Source organism: Xyrauchen texanus, chromosome 38, assembly GCF_025860055.1.
Source record: "Xyrauchen texanus isolate HMW12.3.18 chromosome 38, RBS_HiC_50CHRs, whole genome shotgun sequence".
Classification (NCBI taxonomy): Eukaryota; Metazoa; Chordata; class Actinopteri; order Cypriniformes; family Catostomidae; genus Xyrauchen; species Xyrauchen texanus.
The window spans coordinates 35,485,190-35,494,847 of record NC_068313.1 but is presented as its reverse complement, the minus strand read 5'-3'; the positions used below and the strand labels follow the sequence as shown (position 1 = coordinate 35,494,847).

General features: G+C 43.5%; 1 protein-coding gene across 9 annotated transcripts in view; it reads left to right on the top strand.

Moving 5' to 3' along the window:
* The window catches only part of LOC127632148 (immunoglobulin superfamily member 11-like), a 118,862-nt gene extending 109,528 nt beyond the window's left edge, over positions 1-9,334 (top strand). For 2 of the 9 annotated variants that reach the window (XM_052110732.1, XM_052110733.1), the window contains exons 6-7: positions 1,547-1,694; positions 5,388-9,334. In XM_052110732.1, the coding sequence (XP_051966692.1) occupies positions 1,547-1,694; positions 5,388-5,868 (629 nt within the window). In that variant the 3' untranslated portion in view covers positions 5,869-9,334. The remainder of the gene's footprint in view (positions 1-1,546; positions 1,695-5,387) is intronic. The other 7 variants (XR_007969054.1, XR_007969053.1, XR_007969050.1 and 4 more) reach the window with 7 other exon arrangements.
* The last annotated feature ends 324 nt before the right edge of the window (positions 9,335-9,658 follow it).

Below are 9,658 nucleotides of genomic sequence, written 5' to 3'. Positions count from 1 at the left end.
TTGGGGTCTTGAAAAAGGCCTTAAAAAGTCGTTTTATTTGAAATCTCTGTAAACCCTGTAAAACTTGTCCATACAACTAGTGCGCTATATTCTATTCATGGCATGTTCGATGACACATTTCAAGCCTGTGAAATGTTTTGTTTTGATTGTGATTACTTTGGCCATCTGATGCAGCGCACATATGAAGCCCACATTAGCTTATAGCCTATAAATACTATTTCAATGAATATACATTTTAGGAATGCCACCATATGAACCTTTTTGCCCAATTATGATGTTTTGCTTGGGAATGATGCTTTATAAAAGTGCAAAGAGGTGCACAACCTAAATAAGATCAAATATAAAAATATAGCATTATTAATTAATTAATGTATTTTCTCTCTCTCTCCTTTATGTATTATAGTTTATACCATGTTACTTTATTTATTATAACGTTACTGTATATATATATTAGGTTCATTATTGTTAGTGGTTTATTTTTATTTGTCTATTTTATTTTGTATTGCTGTTTTAGTTTTTTAGTGCCACTTGTGTACATCTTTGTTTTGTCCAAAATGCACAAATTATATTTTTATATTTACATATACTGAATTACTTTATATCCATCCATCCATCCATCTTCAACCGCTTATCTGAAGTCGGGTCGCGGGGGCAGCCGCTCCAGCAGGGGGCCCCAAACTTCCCTATCCCGAGCCACATTAACCAGCTCAGACTGGGGGACCCCGAGGCATTCCCAGGCCAGTGTGGAGATGTAATCTCTCCACCTAGTCCTGGGTCTTCCCCGAGGCCTCCTCCCAGCTGGACGTGCCTGAAACACCTCCCTAGGGAGGCACCCAGGGGGCATCCTTACCAGATACCCAAACCACCTCAACTGACTCCTTTCGACGCAAAGGAGCAGCGGCTCTACTCCGAGCTCCTCACGGATGACTGAGCTCCTCACCCTATCTCTAAGGGAGAAGCCCGTCACCCTTCTGAGGAAGCCCATTTCGCCCGCTTGTACTCGCGACCTAGTTCTTTCGGTCATGACCCAGCCTTCATGACCATAGGTGAGGGTAGGAACAAAAATTGACCGGTAGATCGAGAGCTTTGCCTTCCGGCTCAGCTCTCTTTTAGTGCAATACCGCCCCCGCTGCCCCGATTCCCCGGCCAACCTCCCGCTCCATTGTCCCGTCACTCGTGAACAAGACCCCGAGGTACTTGAACTCCGTCACTTGGGGTAATACCTCCTTCCCTACCTGGAGTACTTTATATATTATAAATAAATAAATATAACGTGTATTAAATTCCATTCAATTCAATTATTTTGGTTGGGTTTACTTTGTAATACACAAGGAAAAATGATTTATAAACTATGCAATGCCACACATTTTCGCAAGTCGTGATAAATAAATAAAAAAAATTTCATGTCAGCGTTTTCTCGATTATGACCGATATTTCATTTCATGTCTTCTGAAGTCATACGAGAGCTTTGTGTGAGGAACCCTCCATTTTTTTCAAACCTGGCATGTTGATGGATTGATATGTTTTTCTCTTCATCTCTTCTCAGCTCAGCCTCAGAGTGTCGGTCTGATCGCCGGCACGATCGTCACTGGTATTCTAGCGCTGGTTATCTGCTCTCTGCTGGTGGTGATGACGTTCTTCTACTGGAGAAACAAGAACAAATACGATGAAGATGAAATTCCCAACGAGATAAGGTGATGATCACGATCGTTCAAACTCGGCTTCAGTTTCAGGCACTTTCATATTTTTTTATTTTAGTTATATGAACGTGGAAACTCTTCACCAGGCCTTCAGTCGTTTATATTTGGTGCTTTTCAAATGTCTTTTATGTATTGATTATTTGACTGTTTTAGCATTTAGACGCAGACTTTCAATATTAAACGATCGAATATCCATTATAAAAATACAAATTATTACATGTTTAAAACACTTATCATCTTAACAAGGAGTGAAATAAACACACCAACCATTTTAATATTTATTGAGTGAAAATGATTTCTATCAATTGTTCAAAGGTTACGGCTGTCCCATAGTTATGCCGTCATTTCCACAACCTTTTCCCCTAACAACGTTTTGTCAAAAGTTAGTGTGCTTTTTAACCAATTGGACAAAAGTGTCCGTGAAGAGCATATGAGACCAAACAAAGACAAATCAAGGGAAATATCACGTTTTATTGGCCGTCGTTTCCAATGTCACTTTGCCAAATTATGCAAAAAAATAGAAAGACAAATGTTATTTGAAAACCCTCCAAAAATGTAATTTCATCAGCATCATTTCCAGCACAGATTTCTATTCATTCAGAATTTGAGATGTGCTGGAAATGACATAAATCTCCCGTGATGCATGTACAGACACTGTTGGATTTAAATAAACTATAATGAGAGTGTGAAATATGATTGAACGAGACTTTACTTATTAGAAGTCAACAGAGCTAGAAGTGCCCAATGTTGAAGAAATGCAAATATATATATATATCTGTCTGTGTCTCTGTGTGTGTGTGCGTGCGTGCGTGCGTGCGTGCATGCGCGAGTGTGTGTCTGTCTGTGAGTGTCTGTCTGTGTGTGTGTGTGTGTCTGTCTCTCTGTGTGTGTGTGTGTGTGTGTCTGTCTGTCTCTCTGTGTGTGTGTGTGTGTGTGTGTGTGTGTGTCTGTCTCTCTGTGTGTGTGTTTGTGTCTGTCTGTCTCTCTCTCTCTCTGTGTGTGTGAGAGTGTGTGTCTGTCTGTCTGCCTGTGTGAGAGTGTGTGTGTCTGTCTCTCTGTGTGTGTGTGTGTGTGTGTGTGTGTGTGTCTGTCTCTCTGTGTGTGTGTGTGTGTGTGTGTGTGTGTGTCTGTCTCTCTGTGTGTGTGTTTGTGTCTGTCTGTCTCTCTCTCTCTTTCTGTGTGTGTGAGAGTGTGTGTCTGTCTGTCTGCCTGTGCGAGAGTGTGTGTGTCTGTCTCTGTGTGTGTGAGTGTGTGTGTGTGTCTGTCTGTCTGTCTGTCTGTCTCTGTGTGTGTGTGAGGCAGTGGTGGCTCAGTGGTTGAGGCTTAGGGTTACTGACCAGAAGGTCGGGGGTTCAAGCCCCAGTACCACCAAAAATGCCACTGTTGGGCCCTTGAGCAAGACACTTAACTCCAGGTTGCTCTGGGGGGATTGTCCCTGTAATAAGGGCTCTGTAAGTCGCTTTGGATAAAAGCGTCTGCCAAATGCATAAATGTAAAATGTAATAAATGTGTGAGAGTGTGTGTCTGTCTGTCTGCCTGTGAGAGTGTGTGTGTCTGTCTGTGTTTGTGAGAGTGTGTGTGTGTGTGAGTGTGTGTGTGTCTGTCTGTGTGAGAGAGAGTGTGACTGTCTGTCTGCCTGTGAGAGTGTGTGTGTCTGTGTGTGAGTGTGTGTGTGTGTGTTTGTGTGTGTGTGTGTGTGTGTGAGCGTGTATTTATCACTTTGTGGGGACCAAATGTCCCCATAAGGATAGTAAAACCCGAAATGTTTGACCTTGTGGGGACATTTTGTCGGTCCCCATGAGGAAAACAGCTTATAAATCATACTAAATTATGTTTTTTGAAAATGTAAAAATGCAGAAAGTTTTCTGTGAGGGTTAGGTTTAGGGGTAGGGTTAGGTTTAGGGGATAGAATATAAAGTTTGTACAGGATAAAAACCATTATGTCTATGGAAAGTCCCCATAAAACATGGAAACACAACATGTGTGTGTGTGTGTGAGAGTGTGTGTGTCTGTCTGTGTTTGTGAGAGTGTGTGTGTGTGTGACTGTGTGTGTGAGTGTGTGTTTGTCGGTCTGTCTGTCTGTGTGTGTGTCTGTCTGTCTCTGTGTGTGTGTGTGAGAGAGAGAGTGTGACTGTCTGTCTGTCTCTCTCTGTGTGTGTGTGTGTGTGTGTGTGTGTGTGTGTGAGAGAGAGTGTGACTGTCTGTCTCTGTGTGTGTGTGTGTGTGTGTGTGTGTGTGAGAGAGAGTGTGACTGTCTGTCTCTGTGTGTGTGTGTGTGTGTGAGAGAGAGAGTGTGACTGTCTGTCTCTGTGTGTGTGTGTGTGTGTGTGTGTGTGTGTGTGTGAGAGAGAGTGTGACTGTCTGTCTCTGTGTGTGTGTGTGTGTGTGTGTGTGAGAGAGAGTGTGACTGTCTGTCTCTGTGTGTGTGTGTGTGTGTGTGTGTGTGTGTGTGTGTGTGTGTGAGAGAGTGTGACTGTCTGTCTGTCTCTCTCTGTGTGTGTGTGTGTGTGTGTGTGTGTGTGTGTGAGAGAGAGTGTGACTGTCTGTCTCTGTGTGTGTGTGTGTGTGTGTGTGTGTGAGAGAGAGTGTGACTGTCTGTCTGTCTCTCTCTGTGTGTGTGTGTGTGTGTGTGTGTGTGTGTGTGAGAGAGAGTGTGACTGTCTGTCTCTGTGTGTGTGTGTGTGTGTGTGTGTGTGTGAGAGAGAGTGTGACTGTCTGTCTGTCTCTCTCTGTGTGTGTGTGTGTGTGTGTGTGTGTGTGTGTGTGTGTGTGTGTGAGAGAGAGTGTGACTGTCTGTCTCTGTGTGTGTGTGTGTGTGTGTGTGTGTGTGTGAGAGAGTGTGACTGTCTGTCTGTCTCTCTCTGTGTGTGTGTGTGTGTGTGTGTGTGTGTGTGTGAGAGAGAGTGTGACTGTCTGTCTCTGTGTGTGTGTGTGTGTGTGTGTGTGTGTGAGAGAGAGTGTGACTGTCTGTCTCTGTGTGTGTGTGTGTGAGAGAGAGAGTGTGACTGTCTGTCTCTGTGTGTGTGTGTGTGTGTGTGTGTGTGTGTGTGTGTGTGAGAGAGAGTGTGACTGTCTGTCTCTGTGTGTGTGTGTGTGTGTGTGTGTGAGAGAGAGTGTGACTGTCTGTCTCTGTGTGTGTGTGTGTGTGTGTGTGTGTGTGTGTGTGTGTGAGAGAGAGTGTGACTGTCTGTCTCTGTGTGTGTGCGTGTGTGTGTGTGTGTGTGTGTGTGCACGGTGAGGTGGTTTACCTGCTCTCTCCAAATGTGTCTCTGTGGATCAACACTGCTTTAAAATAAGGCTACAGGATCAGACATTTAAACCTGCTTTCAGATTTCAGATTACTTGTTAACCAAGTGGACAAAAGTGTCTGTGAAGAGCATATGAGACAAAACAAAGACAAATCAAGGGAAAAATCACGTTTTATTGGTCGTTTCCAATGTCACTTTGCCAAAGTATGCAAAAAAGTGTTGAAAATTGTATTAAATGGTGTGTATGTAAGATATATAAAATATTAGCTTTGAAATTAGCAATAGAAAGACAAAGAAGTCAGGCTTGATGAAATATGATTGAACGAGACTTTACTCATTAGAAGTCTACAGAGCTAGAAGTGAAAGTTGAAGAAATGCAAATATATATATATATATGCTATCAAATCTTAATTATTATTTCCTGTCTTGCTTTTCAAAGGGAGGACGATCTTCCTCCGAAGAGATCTTCATCAGTGAAGGCCTTCCATGCCGACGCCTCCTCTTCAGAGAACGACACGCTGACGTCCACCAACACCTACAACAGCCGTTACTGGCACAACCCCAAACCCAACTACGACACCAACTCCTACACGCGATACAACGGCGACACACGGCAGACCTTCACAGGCGGATCCAACAGCGCGGGAAACACCCCCTCACGCCCCACCTTCACCAACGGCAGCCACACTCTACCCCCGCCCAAAACTCTGATAGTCACCACTAACTCCGCCCCCTCCCCACCCGTTATGACACGCAGTAACGGCTCGTTGATCCTGCGCCCGACCGTCGCCACGACGGCGGCTTTGACGCACGGGCAACAACACACACACTCATACGCCGTGAGCCAAGCCACGCTAGAGCGCATGGGCGCCGTGCCCGTCATGGTGCCTGCCCAGAGCAGAGCGGGCTCGCTCGTCTGATAGAAGCGAACACGCATGGACGAAATTAAACTTTTGTAATAGAGTTCAGCTGATGCCAACTAAAACTGGTCCACCATTAACGTCCCTTTTGCGCCCTTTTTTATATACTGCCTGTTTGCTTGTTCCTTCCTTTGTCTCTTTTTTTAAGGCTTGACAGTAAACTGGGTTCAATGCAGGCAGAAAAGGGCCCTCAGGAGACAAATTAATACAAAATAAAGTTTTTTTTGTTGGTTTAAAAAAACATGTTTCTCACTACTGCAAAAAAAAAAAAAAAAAAAAGTCGTATTTTTGACTTGTTTTACAGTAAAAAAAATATCTAAACCTTCTTAAAACGAGATTTTATTCAAGAAGCAAAATTGTGCAAGAAATGCGACTTTTTTAAGGAATATTCTGCGCTCAATACAAGTTAAGCTCAATTGAAAGCATATTGTGGCATAATGTTGATTACCAGAAACATCTATTTTGACCTCTTTTTAATCTGGGTTTCAGTGAGGCACTTACAATGGAAGTGAATGGGGCAACCTTGGGGCTGTTCCAAAACATAGTGAGCTTCCTTGTTGTCTCCTACAGGCCAACGGAAACCCCCACACCAAGAATGGCCCACATTCGCCCTTAGGGGGACGCTACAGGCCACACCCAAATGTCCCATTTTCTGGTCAAAAATGTTCTAATTTGGTACATTGACACTACAGGCCAAGAGGAACCCACAAATCAAGAATGGCCCACATTCAAGCTTAGGGGGCGCTACAGGCCACGCCAAAAATACTCAATTTCTGGTCAAAAATTTTCTAATTTGGTACATTGACACTACAGGCCAACGGAAACCCCCACACCAAGAATGGCCCACATTCGCCCTTAGGGGGGCGCTACAGGCCACGCCCAAATGTCCCATTTTCTGGTAAAAAATGTTCTAATTTGGTACATTGATACTACAGGCCAATGGAAACCCCCACACCAAGAATGGCCCACATTCGCCCTTAAGGGGGCGCTACAGGCCACACCCAAATGTTCCATTTTCTGGTCAAAAATGTTCTAATTTGGTACATTAACACTACAGGCCAACGGAAACCCCCACACCAAGAATGGCCCACATTCGCCCTTAGGGGGGCGCTACAGGCCACGCCCAAATGTCCCATTTTCTGGTCAAAAATGTTCTAATTTGGTACATTGACACTACAGGCCAAGAGGAACCCACAAATCAAGAATGGCCCACATTCAAGCTTAGGGGGCACTACAGGCCACGCCAAAAATACTCAATTTCTGGTCAAAAATTTTCTAATTTGGTACATTGACACTACAGGCCAACGGAAACCCCCACACCAAGAATGGCCCACATTCGCCCTTAGGGGGGGCGCTACAGGCCACGCCCAAATGTCCCATTTTCTGGTCAAAAATGTCCTAATTAGGTACATTGACACTACAGGCCAACGGAAACCCCCACACCAAGAATGGCCCACATTCGCCCTTAAGGGGGCGCTACAGGCCACGCCCAAATGTCCCATTTTCTGGTCAAAAATGTCCTAATTAGGTACATTGACACTACAGGCCAACAGGAACCCACAAATCAAGAATGGCCCACATTCACCCTTAGGGGGGGCGCTACAGGCCACGCCCAAATGTCCCATTTTCTGGTCAAAAATGTCCTAATTAGGTACATTGACACTACAGGCCAACGGAAACCCCCACACCAAGAATGGCCCACATTCGCCCTTAGGGGGGCGCTACAGGCCACGCCCAAATGTCCCATTTTCTGGTCAAAAATGTCCTAATTAGGTACATTGACACTACAGGCCAACGGAAACCCCCACACCAAGAATGGCCCACATTCGCCCTTAGGGGGGGCGCTACAGGCCACGCCAAAAATACTCAATTTCTGGTAAAAAAAAATCTAATTTGGTACATTGATACTACAGCCCAACGGACGTCGTACACCCTAAAACAACTGCAAAAATGATTATTTAAACAACTTTACAGCTCAATTAATACACAGGAACTAATAAAAAGTCCTTTTATAAAATTATAAGCTTCACATTTCTGCTTTTAAACCCTCAGAAATTTGACCCCATTGACTTCCATTGTCCAAGTGTCTCATTGGAACACAGATATTTCTTTTTTTAAAGAAAAGGAGGTACGAGACAAAGTAGTTTGTTATTCAACATTATGCCATAAACACTGTAAATTGAGCTGAAATTTATTTTACCCCATTTTGCAAAAAGTTTTTTTTTCTCCCACTAAATTTTGTTAGATTTATGTTTAAAACAAGAAAAACAGTCTTTCAGTATCTTTGATAAGATATTGTTTTTCCAAGTACATGGATCTTGTTTTAATGATGTTTAGATGCTGGAAAAACAGCTAAAAATACCGTTCAAGAGAATCAGTTCGTGCAGTAAAACACTGAATCCCGTCACCTCACATCCCACTGCAAATATCTGAATGTGCATGATGCTTCATTTCATTCTCAACATGGCTTTCTTTTTCTTTCTCCACAATTTTGCATGCCCAATCCCCAATGCACTGCAAGTCCTTGTGGTGGCGTAGTGACTCGCCTCAATCCGGGTGGCGGAGGACGAATCTCAGTTGCCGCGCATCTTATCACGTGGCTTGTTTAGCGCGTTACCGCGGAGACGTAGCGAGCATGGAGGCCCACGTATTCTCCGCGGCATCTACGCACAACTCGCCACACGCCCCACCGAGAACCACATTATAGCGACCACGAGGAGGTTACCCCATGTGACTCTACCCTCCCTAGCAACTGGGCCAATTTGGTTGCTTAGGAGACCTGGCTGGAGTCACTCCGCACGCCCTGGATTCAAACTCGTGACTCCCGGTGTGGCAGTCAGCGTCAATACTCGCTGAGATCCCCTCAACCTGACTTACATCAATGTTTACTGCTCTGCAAGCGAGCATTATTCACCCTCTCTGATCAAATATGGCTGCAGTTCTGGAGTGGAAAAGTGACGTGACCTTTGATTTCAGACTTCTAAAGTGGAGAGGATGTGTTTGACAATATTACTAACGCAGGACAAGACTGAAAAGGTATTTTAACAAATGTTATTTGCACTGAAGCCAATGCCGTCCTCATATCTGTTTTATTTCGTGTGAAAGGAAAGTACATTTGACATAGATCGGTCTTAACCATCCTAATTCAACGCTACTCACTGTATAGCCGTAGACTACCTCTAAAAACATTACAGGTAAAATAGATCTCGTATCTGATGAACTGGAGAATTAAATTGAGTTTGATTACAGGAAATCTACTTCAATTGGGTGCTACTTTCAAACAGGTAGACGTATATTGTACTGTATGTTATATGAGAGACTAATGAGGGGAAATAAAGAGGATATGAAGATATTAACATTTTTTTGCTCATTTTGTTTATTTGTTGCTTTATTTGATTGTTGTTTTTTTAAATATTGTAAATAATGTAACTACTTGTAGAACAGAATATGAATTAAAACATTCTTTTGCCCAAATCTCACTTGTGATTGTTTTGGGGTTTTCTTTACATTTTGTATTCTCATTAGCTGGCTGATAAAAGGAATTTATCTACCATGAAAGTGTCCATCAGTGTTTCTGTGTTTGTTCTTGTTCAATATATTTGAGTCAATAAATCAAATGTCATTTTGACCGATGGTTTTTCAAACCTAACCGTCTTCAAGATGACATCACTCTGAAGCACTGTGCAAAGAATGGCCCACATTCGCCCTTAGGGGGCGCTACAGGCCACGCCCAAATGTCCCATTTTCTGGTCAAAAATGTTCTAATTTGGTACATTGATACTACAGGCCA